The 14,035-nt window shown below is 28.8% G+C and overlaps 2 protein-coding genes and 1 pseudogene across 2 annotated transcripts in view; all 3 read right to left on the bottom strand.

The window, feature by feature from the left end:
- LOC115033506 (proclotting enzyme-like) overlaps window positions 1–726 on the bottom strand; it is a 4,376-nt gene extending 3,650 nt beyond the window's left edge. The window contains exon 1 of the mRNA XM_029486171.1: window positions 693–726. Within this exon, the coding sequence (XP_029342031.1) occupies window positions 693–726 (34 nt within the window). The remainder of the gene's footprint in view (window positions 1–692) is intronic.
- Window positions 1–5,009, bottom strand: part of LOC115033051 — an 8,394-nt pseudogene extending 3,385 nt beyond the window's left edge.
- Window positions 5,010–8,199: 3,190 nt separating this feature from the next.
- The window catches only part of LOC100163594 (venom protease), a 7,658-nt gene continuing 1,822 nt past the window's right edge, over window positions 8,200–14,035 (bottom strand). Inside the window, exons 4-7 of the mRNA XM_029486718.1 lie at window positions 10,825–11,142; window positions 9,506–9,750; window positions 8,833–8,993; window positions 8,200–8,760 (exon numbers count right to left, since the gene is read on the bottom strand). Of these exons, the coding sequence (XP_029342578.1) occupies window positions 8,593–8,760; window positions 8,833–8,993; window positions 9,506–9,750; window positions 10,825–11,142 (892 nt within the window). The 3' untranslated portion in view covers window positions 8,200–8,592. The remainder of the gene's footprint in view (window positions 8,761–8,832; window positions 8,994–9,505; window positions 9,751–10,824; window positions 11,143–14,035) is intronic.

The following is a 14,035-nucleotide window of genomic DNA, read 5'->3' as shown; positions in this document are numbered from 1 at the left end:
GGAAAACTGAAAATGTCTGTAAAGAGCTCAAAATTAAGTTAAAATAATTGGAAAATATTATGGTGTATAGAAAATACTAATATATGTAGTCAAAATTTAATGTAACTACTACGATAATTTTTTTAGAGTTGCACCAAAAATCAAAATCAATTTTCTCGAAAACAGATTTTGCGTAAAAATTCCCGTTTTTCTTTCATTTTTCTTTTGTTTTTCACGGTGCTTTTGAAAACTACTGGGAAATTTTTACTTTTGACCCCCCAAAGTACCAACTAGATTCACTTTCCTATCAGAAAAGATACTGTTGAAAAAAATCCAAGCACTTTTACTGTCCTAAAAGGTGATGACAGACACAAAAATAAAAAAATTAAAAAAACACATCATTGTAAAATCAATACATTCATCGTTTCACTCAGAATCTAAAATACATACAATAACTGCTATAAGTAGCCTATAGAATCTAAAGAACCAAAACAGAATGTTAAAAAAGTTCATACCAAACAACGTGTGAGCAGGGACAAATCTAGAGTGAAGTACTAGGGAAGGTGTTGTCCTCTTGCTCCCCCTGCATCGGTCATATAGGGGCAATATATAAAAATAATGTAAAATGTAAAATCTCTTATATTATATCCAACCTAACTTACTAATAGTTAGCAAATAATATTTTTAGAAATGGAGATTTATTTAGTTCTTACCAGCAACAACAGCATTTTTTTTGTACACTTCCATGTTGGTTTTAGGCAAACAAATAGGCCGAATAAACGAACTGTAAATTGTAGGTCTTTTTAACCGTAAAATGGCGATGTCATTGGCGTGCGTAGCTTGACTATAGTCTGGATGTAATCTAATATCTGATAGTCTGTAGTCAATGTATTTTGTCTCGTTGTCAGTGGTGAAATCGTATTCACCAAGTCTAACAACAGTATCATCTTTTGTATGTCTGAAAAATATATGTTTATAGTTAAATAAGATGGTGTATTGGACTAAGTGCTGCATATTGAAAATATTTAACATTTTATCTTGACTTCACAATCTAATCACAATTACTAATCATAATACTTTAAGCCATTCGGCTAATCATTGAATGTGAACCAAAAATTTAGGGAATTTTTGAACTAAAAAAAAAAAATAATCTCAACTAAGGCCTGCCAAGGTTTTTGCACCAATTTAATTAACGTTTTGAAAATAATCTATTTAACATATTATTCCCATTTAGATTTCATTGCTTTTAGTTTATCGAATATATAAAATTGATAATTTCGCTTAAAATATATTTACATATATAAAAATGTTGGCCAGAGCAATGCCAGAGCATATCTCAAATTCGGCCCGCCGTAAAAAAGGTTGTATACTCCAGATTCTGAACCGTCAAGAAAAAAGAACTGTACCTAAAATATATGTATAATAGCCAATAGGGCACACGTGACTTATCCATATTGGTTCCTTAATATATAAAGAAGTCCCCTTTATTTGCAAGAATACATCATCATATCGAAATTCAGAAAATAATGTATTAGGTGTCAGTGTGATCAATGAATTTATCGATTTCTCTAAAAGACCAATTTGTGTGAAGGTATTTTCTTATTTGAATATGATATAATTTGTAAAAATAATTAATAAATATTAATAAATAAAAACTAATAGGACTAGCAATGATGTCTAATTAACAATATGATCAATAACGAAACAAATAAGTTGTATAGTTATGTCCTCTTAATATTTTTATCATCTTAGAAATACTTTTTAAAACAATGAGCAGCAGTCAACACAAATCGTCGATTAAGTAATACTCCACCGCAGAAATTTATATAGTTAGTCGTTTCTAAAAGCACAGCCATCCATGGCCCAATCACTCGCTTTAGCATTTTGCACTTTCATAATTTTCGATATAGACTTTGTGTTTTGTCCACATTCCGGTTCTTCCAGTAACGGTTTAATGGGTTCTGGTGCTGCTCTATCTATGGCTTTATCCAATTCTGATTCATCGTCGTCATTAGTCATTCTTCTACCTCTTTTTTGAATAACTTTGTCAACAGGGCAGCAAAAGCTCATTGATCTGAGTAAAAAAAAATAAATTATAATACATGATTTTACAATTAATAATAATCTTATACTAAACTAGAAGGTAAGAACAAAAGTTATATTTTGAAAATTGTCTATTGTCTTAATAAAAACAAATTATACATTGATTACAATATGATTTTTAGAATACCAACAAGCTTTGCTTTTTGTGACTCTTTTTTGGAAATTAGCAATGTTTTAATACCATTATCTCCATATTAATATTTGTTTAAAACTGTAAAAGAATAAACCTGTACACAAAACCCTTACTACACAAATACTTTTACAGTTTTATATTAAATTATTGAAACCAAAGTTCATAGTTATAAACAAAATGTTTTGTATAACAAGCATCGATTGATGACAAACAATTGTCAGCAACAAGCAGATATCTATTTGATTGGTGTATTGTATTCGCTTTACAATGTTATTACAAACCTGTACAAATTTCATTCTATCCATCAACAAATCATAACTAACAGCCAACATCATACCAAATGATCTTTAAGAACATAAAAAAGATTTAAATTATTTTTGGAGGTTTTATTTTATTTTTATATTTAAACCAAAATAGTCTGTCCCTCTTTTTTTCCATTCTGTCTGGAACCACTACATGGGGTCAACTATTTTCACAAGGCTTGTTCCCAAATATGGTCACCGTATCTTACATAACTTTTTAAATATTTGTACTTACCCATCACAAATGAGTGACCTACCTTCATATAATATTTTTTACTATCATTTGGGGTAATAATGATAAATAAACCTACCTACTATGATTTATTATATAGTAGATAGAAGGTGCCTATTAAACTATAAATCAATTATTCGGACCATCCTTGACATTAATTTATCCGGATAATCAGCGTTCCACTGTATTTCAGAATTAAACACTAAACTACTAAAGTAAGTAATACCTACATATTATAATAACTAGTGTAACATCAAGTTATTTTAACTACCTATTCATAAGAATATTTGACCTAGGTCCTATGCAAAGTTATTTAAGATTAGTACATACATCATAAGACATTTTAAAATTAAAATTATGTTATATTATATATTGTATTATCTAAATATGCTTGTTATTTAAAATCTAATGGCCATAGTTGCCAAGGATTATCTAAGGAAAAAAAAAACACTTACACATAGCTATTGGCAAGCGGCTTTATAGTTATTTGATGAAAATATAATTACAGTTTTAATATAGTTTTATGTCTTACATAATAATTTATAACTATAGATTTTCTATATATTATTTTATTTAAAATCATAATATATTTTATTGAGATGTTTGCCAATTTTACTATACAGATTGTAACATTAGGTATAGGTACTTATATAGTTATTTTATTAATTACAATAACAGTAGGTTTGATAACAATTTACTAAAATATTATACAAATAATTTTAAAGGTTAAAAATATATAGTTTATGATCTAACTATCTAAGAGTCTTGTGCCATACTATGAACATGGATATGAAGCATAGCAAAATTGGTACTTAATTAAATTGTACAACGATAACAACTGTTATAGTTGCATTATAGTGCCTTGAAAACAAGGACACAAGCCAAAGTAATTTATTCGTTTCACTCCACACAGGTACCTACGTCATGTATTTAGACAACACCAAAAAAAAAAACAAATTGAATTTTATTCAACATTTGATACACTCAGCTGTAAAAAGTATTTTTATATAAATTCATATTAACATAAATAAAAAGGTGGGTAAGGTGAAAATTTCATGTATATACGGTTATTTGTTTTAGAATTACACCAAAAGTCAAAATCGATTAAGTTGAAATCCAATTTCGCATTTTTCATTAATTATTGTTTTATTTTTCCCTGCCCTTTTGAAAACTATTGAATGTATTAATTTTATATTTTTGCCTCCCAAATACACCAGCTAGATTCACTTTACCATCAAACAAGATACTGTTGAAGAAAATCGAAGCAGCCCCAAACAGTGATGACAGACACAAAAATTTTAAATTTTAAAATAAAAAAAAAACACACACCAGAGCGGTCAGAATCTAAAATGAAAAAAAAATGTGACTTTTTAAACAAAAATCCAAGAGTGTGTTTTATTATAAGTTATAAAATAATAGGTAAGTACCAACATTAAAATATACTAATTTTTTAAATATCTATGTTAAATTTAAAATTTAAATGTCTATATAGTGTTATGCCTACTCATAATTTTTAATAATTTATTTTACATTAGTTTTAAACTCGTTTTTCAATGAATCATGTTCCTTATATAAGTAATACTGCACCTATTAATGATTTAAATACATTTGAAGTTTATTGTAAATTATACTTACAATTCATTTCCCAAACCACATTTTTGTTTGTTTTCTGGTCTCAAATTGATGTCACAAAATTCGGACCCAGGAACACATTCCGTGTCCGGTCGGCAAACCTGACCAACCTAAACCAATCAAAGTTTGTCATAATATAGTATTAAGAATATAATTTATAGGCCGTCGTCCAACAAGTTAAATCGCCATTATAATAATTGTACAGCTGTAATTACCCGACTTGTGTCCTTTTCAAGTTTAACTCGTACCAGCTGACCTGATAAAAAATAATAGCAATTGATATAAATATTACAGCGATTACAGTGCACGGTTATTTTGAATTAAGTTCTTCAATAATTCTATAATTTACAGTATAATATATTTTACTAGTATAAATGTACAGTATAATTTTGTGAAAATATTTACCCGCGGTCGCGTGAAAACCAACGACGAGCAACGCGCACAACAGCGGCAACAAGTAAACGTCAAAAGGTTTCAATAATAACATTTTAAACAAATATGGCCGGATCGTCGTTTTCTTCTCGGGAACAATAATGTGTTTCGTCGAGCAGAGCGCTCATAATAATAATATGTACATACCTACCGTACTCTTCGATAACGTACCAACGAGTGTGATGTCATCGGGACTATAATAATATATTATTATTATAATATTATTTCATGTTAATCGTTTATGGGAGTAAAAATACACGCGTCATTATATTCGACATGGGCTAAAAACCGGTTTGATTGATAGGATGTTCTCACTTCTCTGGTTTCGCAAAAACAGTGCCTATAATAACGGGTAATACAGAAATAGGTATAGCTTAATATTCTTAAGATGAGCTCCGCGAACCGTCCGTAATAACAATAATACTATTTAAAATATTGTGTATGAAATATGTATCGTTATGTACTTATGTACCTAATATTATCTATTCCGTCTCCTATTTGTACCCGGTTTTCTGACACGGACATCGAGGACTGAAGAGTTTTTTGTCGGGATACTTTGGTTAGTAATTTCATTTATTTATTTTGATCGTAGTTTACGCTATTATATTAAACACTATAAAGTATAATCCCACCACTGGTCGAATAAATTGCTGAAAATGTATTCTACTTTTATGTTTGATTCTTTAATACCTATAACGACACTCGATACCGCACACCGCTGCTTACGTATTATATGGATTTTTCAGTTATGCCACTCGTTATTCTGGTTCACCTCCAAAATAGTGAAAATAAAAAATCGAACACAAATTAATTCAATAAAAAACAGTTAAAATAGAAATGGCGTTCAAAAAGTTATGGAAAATATATAAAAATACGTTGTATCTTATTTTATATTAACATTTTGTCAGTATGAAAAAAATGATACAATATTGGTAAACTAATATGACAAATCTCAGGCAATTCCTTTTAAAAAAATTTCGTTTTCGTTGTACATACCTATTTATTAATCATTTTTTGAATCTGTTCAGCCAAATCCCTGTACTTCTTTTCTTTTCATCATATCATTCATCCAGATTGACACTGATCATTGCTCATAGTTAATTTCCTCCTAATTGTCTTTGAAGGAATTTAGTAAACTTCTAGATTGATGGATTATGTAATGCTAAAAATTTAAATATATTAGGTTAATTTATTTTAATTTATCAACAAACAAAATATATTATCCAACAATGAGCTGAAACCTCAATAAAATTATTGGTTTTGACCCCAGGCGCTTAGAAATTTCATAGCAGCTCCATAATACTAGATAAAAACACGGTGGTTTCCGAACATTTTTTCTTCCTTGGCGTCCAATCCACGCTTGTCCTCTAAATAGTTAATTAGTGGGTTAAGAAATTCTTTTATTCTTTTTGACTAAGTATTTTTGATATTTTTTTTAATTATTACTGGAATAAGTAATAATTAATGAGGATTGTTGTATTTTACTAAAATTGTTATCATGAAATGAATAAAAACAAAGAGTAAAAATTTTAAATATCTATAAATAGCACGCCAAAATATTTTGAAAATTATGTTATGTTGAGTAAATAGTATAAGCTGATATGAATAGGTAATTGGTAATCCTTTCAATTCTTTACGGGAATTTGTTATTGAATTACAACTAAAACTTAAAACAAAAACAAATCATTCATAATAATGCACCTATAAAATCCACTTTATTCTGAGAGGAGCGATAAGATTTATATCAAACCATGATATAAGTTTTTTTTATGTCTGGTAACCACTCATCACATTTTGAGACAGTAAAAATGCTGTGATTTTTTAGCTTCATCTGTTTTGGTAGGAATAAGAAAAGTGTATTTAGTTGGTACCTACTTTGAAATTAGTTTTACAAAAGCTTCGGGAAAATCCCTGAAAAAATAAAGAAAAACGGAGAATTCGCTCAAAACCAGTTTGTTTATAAAATCGATTTGGTTTTTTTAGTCCAACTCAAAAATAATATTTAATACCGTATATATTTTCAATTTGCATCTTATGTTTGTGTAACAATTTAACATAATAGTATTATAATATAATTTTTGTTTTTTTGGTTCTGCTTATCAACTCCCGACTGGTTTCGTGGCAGTAACCAAACATACAGCTGATAGTGAAATGTTTTCTGAAGTTTGGCATATGTATTGCATAGTTTAAATGCCTTGAATTAACAGTACTTAATAATAAACATCATTTTAATATTCAATAGGTAATATACAGAGCATAATTTTTTTTGAAGAAGATTCGTTATATATATATAGCTGGTTTCGTATCCCATAAATGATTAACAAAAATAAAATGTGATATTTGTAATGGTGGTAATTCCACCAAAAAAATATTTAAAAAATTTTCATAAAAGGAGAAATGAGTCAAAAATGTCTTAAAAATGTAAAAAATGCATTAATTTCGTCAAAAATGCTCGCAAAAGTAAAAAATCCGCTATAAATGCCTCAAAAAATGTTGTGGTTACTTTTTTGTAGGTATTTGAAACACATTTGTAGCTTTGAAAATTTCTGAGCACTAGTGATAATTATCCTTATACCTACCTAATCAAATGAATTAGTAATTGTTTTCATTAATTGATAGCAGGTATTCCTAACCTAGGTATTCGATATTTCAATCTAATATAATATACTTAGCTAGTAGCTATAGTAATTTGGAAAATTATTTTTTTCATAAATTAATTTTGAATTATAAAATGTATTGTACCTAGTGATGATGTGTATGAGTATGACATAGGTACATTTATAATTTATTATATCAAAATTGTCAGTATGATTCATAAATAATGATATCCGTAGACCGTAATATATAACTTATACACACACTAGTACATCACATAAGAATATGATAATTGTATAAGGTGATAGTGGTTAATGAATTATGAATTTTGAATAAATGTATTGGGTATAGTGCAGCAGATGCGAAAATAGCATTTTTTTTAAGACTTGTGGTAAATACTACTAAATAGTAATAAGTAATTCGCATTTGATAAAATATAATAAAATCATTATTTAAACTATTGTTTGGTTGTGTTTGTATACATATCACGGTTAATTATAGATACGAAATTAAAATTGTTAAAATAAATGTATGTACTATTCCTATTTATCTTAATGTAAGCAAACCAATCAGCTGAAAGATGACCAGTCAAAGACGGTATTTCCATCCAATAACTCCATATGTATCTATATGCTGACAGAGTAAATAAAATCTGAAATAAAAATTGCGGCTATTTGACCTCAGATAACAGACTACAATGTATAAAATGTAGCCATTTTAAATGTATTAACCATTTAGAATTAAATGTACCTATTCAGAAAAGAATAATTTTAAGGTGTGGAGTACTGCAATTATTAGTGTAAATAATATATGTATTCACATTTCTTAAAATATTATAATTGCTTATAGTTATTTAAACTTATTTTGGTACATATTTCATAGTTGATTATAAATTGTAAGTTAAACATTAAAAACTAATATCAACAATATTTCTTATGAATATAAAGCCGTTCATAAAAGTACTAATGCAGTAGCAAAAATTGCAGGATTAAGGATTTATTAAATCGTGGCAAATATCTACTAGTAATTTATTCGCATTTAATAAAGTATATAATCATTAGTTAAATAACTATTGTTTAGTTGTTTTGGTATACATATCATGGTTAATTATAGATTAAAAGTTAAAATTGTTTATAAGTTTAAATACTATTCCTATTTATCCTAATAACATAGTAGGTCAGGCGTTAAATGACATCTTGTGCGTTCATAGCTATCCATTTGAGGTATGAAGTGACTTTTGTGTAAACGCCGGGGTATCCGACTTCTCCACAACTAATGCCCCAAGACACTACTCCAACATTAGTCCATTTTCCGTCGTGTCTTTGAACTAATAGCGGACCACCAGAATCGCCCTAAAAAATTGTAATTGTAATTAGGTAAATACATTATTATAAGTATACAATTTAAAAAATATTTCGACGTACCTTACAGGAATCTTTGCCTCCTTCGTACGACGCAGCACAAAGATTTGTTTTGGATATGAGTTGAGAAAAAGCTGAGACACACTGGTTATGTTCCCATATTGGTATTGTCACTTCTTGGAGAACGTTACTGACTTGACTACCGTAAACTGTTTGACCCCAACCTAAATAATAATTATAAAGTAAATTAATTTATACTGTAGCTGTAATCTGTAGGCACCTATACATTTTGTACTTCTCTTGGACACCTCATTGCGGTACCTTCGTCTTCAAGAGTGAGCAAGTACGTATCCAGAAATACAAAACATGTATATTGCAATTTTATTGAATTTATGTTTTGATATTTGGTTAAAAATAAGACATATTGAAGAAATTTCCAGACACCCTGGACCCCCCCCCCCCTTCAGATACAGCCTTGAGAGTGTGACAAAAATAGTTTGATTAGTAGGAATATTATTTTATTTTAATTCATAAAAATATATTCCTACTGCTTAAAATAATAAAACTGCTATAGAATCTAACCGGCTGATTATTTAGAAACTTAATAGGAGACGATGTGGGGTACATAATAATTTAATGTTAAAATAATATCATCTATTAAAAAATCTATTTGTATAGGTACAACTAATAGCTACATACAATTTTAAATAATTTTATTGTTAGGTACAATTCTCACCGGCCACGACAGCGTTTCTATTGTACACTTCCATGTTTGTTTTAGGCAAGCAAATAGGTCGAATAAACGAATTGTAAATTGTAGGTTTGTTCAACCTCACTATGGCGATGTCATTGGCGTGCGTAGCATGATCATAGTCTGGATGTAATTTAATAGAAGTTACTCTGTAGTCAATGTATTGTGTCTCGTTGTCAGTGGTGAAATCATATTCACCAAGTCTAACTACAACATTTTCTTTATTATATCTGAAAGATATAGATTCAATGTTAAATATGATACCGCGGCCAGAATGCGTTGATATATTTTTTTTAATACGCAAGGACTTGTATATAATATATAGTGATGCTCAATGGTATTTATACTCAATGTTTAGGTTAGGTAGAAAAATATTGAAAAAGTTTCAACCAAATTGTAGTTAGATTTGTATTATATACCCGTATTAGTTATTAAAATATGAAGACGGTATAATGTCATGATTAATAAACAATATTGCAGGTATATTTCTACTTTACCGGACACCTTTTTTTTTGCAATTTTTTTTTTTAAACTAATGTAGTTAAGCACGCCGAAAACGATGGCGAAGTCCAAATTTGGCGCACGGATATTTACGAATATTGATATATTTTTTTTCGATTAAATCATTGATATTTTGTTACTCAAGACCTCGAGTTTGAGCCACTATAAATGTGTTACTTTAACTAACAAGGTTAAAATTACTTGTTAGGTCGTCCGTCTGCCCATAGGGTAGGTATTCTCTCTCCCCGCGACCCTAAAGGGGTCGCCCTCCCACCCCTTCTAGCCTAGGCTTGCTATTTAAGCCCCGGGGGTTTGGGGGCCAAGCCCCCATCCAGCGAAAGGTCCGCAGGACCTTGAGTTTTGCGACCGGAGCCGGCAGGCGTAGGAAGCTTCTAGAGCATTGAGCGTATGCGTAAAAACTCAGAATTTGAAACTGCCTTAGCATATAACTTCAAAACGAAGTCTGGCTTTCTAATTTTGATTGCACCGTCGTTCTTAACTCTTTTAATTACATAGGTTTTAAAAAAAAAAATCAATATTCGTAATAGGTGCAGTAAAATAGTGACGAGCGAATGCGCAAAAATCATAAAATATAGCGAACTTAATCAGGCCATAACTTCAAAACTAAGTCAGTGCGCTAAATTTGGACTTCACCATCATTGTTAGCGTGCTTAACTACATTAGTTTAAAAAAAAAAAAAAATTGCAAAAAAAAGGGTGTCCGGTAAAGTATAAAAGTTCCGCAATATTTTATATAGCATTTGTGTTATATTTACTTAAAAATTTGTATGAACTTAGAAATACATTATAAAACAATGAGCAGCAGTCAACACGAATTGTCTATTAAGTAATACTCCACCGCAGAAATTCATATAGTTTGTTGTCTCTAAAAACACCGCCATCCATGGCCAATCATTGGCTTTAGCATTTTGCACATTCGAGGTGTTGGATAAAGACTTGGTGTTTTGTCCACATTCCGGTTCTTCGTGTAATGGTTTAATAAGCTCTGGTGCTAGTATATCTAGAATTTTGTCCAAGTCTGATTCTTCGTCCTCATAAGTCAATCTTTTTTCTGTATTTAGCCGAATAATTTTATTGACAGGACAGCAAAAGCCCATTGGTCTGGGTAAAAAAAAAACAAGGAAGATTAGAAGAGTACCTACTTAAGAAGAGATGATAGTCGTTATTTAAGGAAATAATTTTTAATAAATAAATAGTATGGTATATGTACTTCATTATAATGTACCTACTAGTAATTCGTTTTAAATTGTTTATAAACAACAAAAAGTCAATTAGATATAGATCTTTGAAAATTTGCCGTTTTAGTGTCCAACCCTTTCTATTATATTTTGTCATATTATACCTAGTATTAAAGGTTGAGGTCGCACGTCTTCTACGGTGATCTCGGAAATGCAGGGTGGACACATTCTTGATTAATAAATTAATATAGTCTCTCTGTTTAATAACGATTGATATATTGTTACACGGGACACGGGTTAAATATGAGCATACTAACACAGTAAAACGTGCTATAGTTACATTAAAACAGGAAAGAGTATAATTGATTTTATGTATGCACGGTAGGTATGTAAAGTGTGGGTCATCATGTCCATAATAATAAGTGACAACAGTTTTATTGTTCGGTGAGTCGAATGACGAGAAAAAAACCCAACCGATTATCGGTCCGACGGATCCCTTGACTCCGTGACTCCACCCGCTATACCACGTGCCTATAGAGATAGCAAATGGAGCGATAGAGGTGTTGGACTGAAAGGGAACTCTGAAGTTAATAAGGAAAAGGAGTGACAGAGTATTAGCAGAATCAATGAAAATCATCAATTTTCGTATACGCTGATCACTTCAGACGCACACGAATAAATATGAACAAATAATACTATAAGGAATTTTATTGAACACGGACGTCCAGTGGTACCTAATCGAGTTACACCACACTCTAACTTTAACACTGGTGGCCAGTGGTAATTGAGTCATACGATCACCACCCACTGACCCTCTTTCTGTCTTCAAATATTACTTTGGTATATATCAATTTTACTATCGAAGCACAATCGGTAATATCTATATTAAGTTTAACCTATAGTTACATTGTACTTATTGACTATACTTAAAATTATACTAATAATTGTTATTTTATTACATAATTGTTATCTTAACCTAATTTGTTGGAACGCATGTTTCTATGTAGTTACTTAGCTTATTGAATATTGTATATGATTTGTTTTGATATTTTACCTGGTATATATAGTATGATTGTTTACTTAACTTAGTTAATAGTTTTAACTGTAATATTTTTTTATATATTATGCATGATACAACACAATAGTCGTCTTCTGAAATAAATTAACTACAAATCCATACATAATATTATATAATATTTATCTTTGGGCCACTGTTTTGCGCCAATGCATTTATCACTAATTAAATAGGTAAGTACCTACATCGATTGCGTTAGGAAAAAATTATAACGAAAATATTCACTATAATATTATTGAAATATTTTATTTTTATTGAATATATAAAATATATTAATATTAAAATTTAACTAAATTAAATTGTAAAAATACTATATTTTGCAATTCGTTCAATTAAATATGTCATGTTTAAGTTTATAAGTTCTAAAATGTCTTAGATAAAATAAATGATTGAAAATTAGTGTTCAAAATTGAATGAAATAAAAATTGCATTTTTAAATATTATAGTTTCCTACCTGCATGGCTACATTAAAAAATAATTTAGTTTTAAATAGGTATAAATTATAAATAATATATTATTAAATACATTTCTTAAATGCTTTTTTTTATTTGAATTATTAAATAAATATTTATTTTCCAAACTCTGAAATGCTTCGTAATATTAATATATTTTCAAAAGTTTGATAAAAATTATGTTTATACATTTATATGAATTCACGAGTTCATATTATAATAACTAATAAGTGTGTGTTTTAAACAAAGAATACTTGCAAAGTTGCAACTAAAAAAAAAAAAAGGTGGGTAAGTGGATGTCGCTCTGTTGTACAGTAGGTTACAAGTGGGTCACTGTATGATGGATAGTATTAAATTTGAATTCAATGATATAATATCACTGTATAAAAAAAACAATTCTGAGCGGAGATGGTATGTCAGTCTAGGTATAATTTATATTATATACTTATCTATGGTATTAAAAAAAAATTGACCAATAATAGGTATCTATAATGAATTCCAAATTAATAATATCACAATATCCATTAGGTATTTATAAGTTATAACGCGTTATACATCAACAAAAAACCGTGATACTATCATAGGTACATATAATAATATACTTTAGAAGTTTCAAGTACCCACGAATAATATTTTTATACTATCACAAAAAAATAACAAAAATAGTTATTCTAGGTTTTTTAATATACAATTTCGTCCACATTTGAACTTAAAATGACTATAAAAATAAACTGTGCTTATGTATTTTTTAGATTTTTTGGTAACAGAATTAATTACTTACGTGGTATTTTGTTTTAAATTTTCAATCCTTAGATATAAAAGTTGAACATTTTATAGATTTTTAACTTCAAAATAAATATTCAATTTTAAATTTCGATCTTTAAATGCTTATAAAAAAAAATTGTGCCCATGTATTTTTAATATTTTTTAACTACAATTTTAACAATATATTAGGAGCCTTGTATTAAATTTTTACACTTTTTGATCCAACAGATAAAACTTTATTGATATTTATAGAAAAAAAACTAAAAAATTTGAAAACTGACTATGTCCGCAAACAGCTCAAAAAGAGTCAAATTATTTTCAAAATTGTACGGTGTATAGGAAATGCTAATATAAACATCCAGTAAAATTTTCATGTATCTACAGTTATTCGTTTTTGAATTACAACAAAATAAGGAAATCGCTACATGAGAAATCTAGTGAATATCCAATGTTGTAAAATTTGAATTTCAAACGATCATAAAATTTAAATTTGACTTTCTTATAGATATTTTTTTTTTTGATAA

The sequence above is a fragment of the Acyrthosiphon pisum genome, chromosome A1 (assembly GCF_005508785.2).
Source record: "Acyrthosiphon pisum isolate AL4f chromosome A1, pea_aphid_22Mar2018_4r6ur, whole genome shotgun sequence".
NCBI lineage: Eukaryota > Metazoa > Arthropoda > Insecta > Hemiptera > Aphididae > Acyrthosiphon > Acyrthosiphon pisum.
The sequence above is the reverse complement of the archived record's forward strand: the minus strand, read 5'-3'. Positions and strand labels throughout refer to the sequence as shown.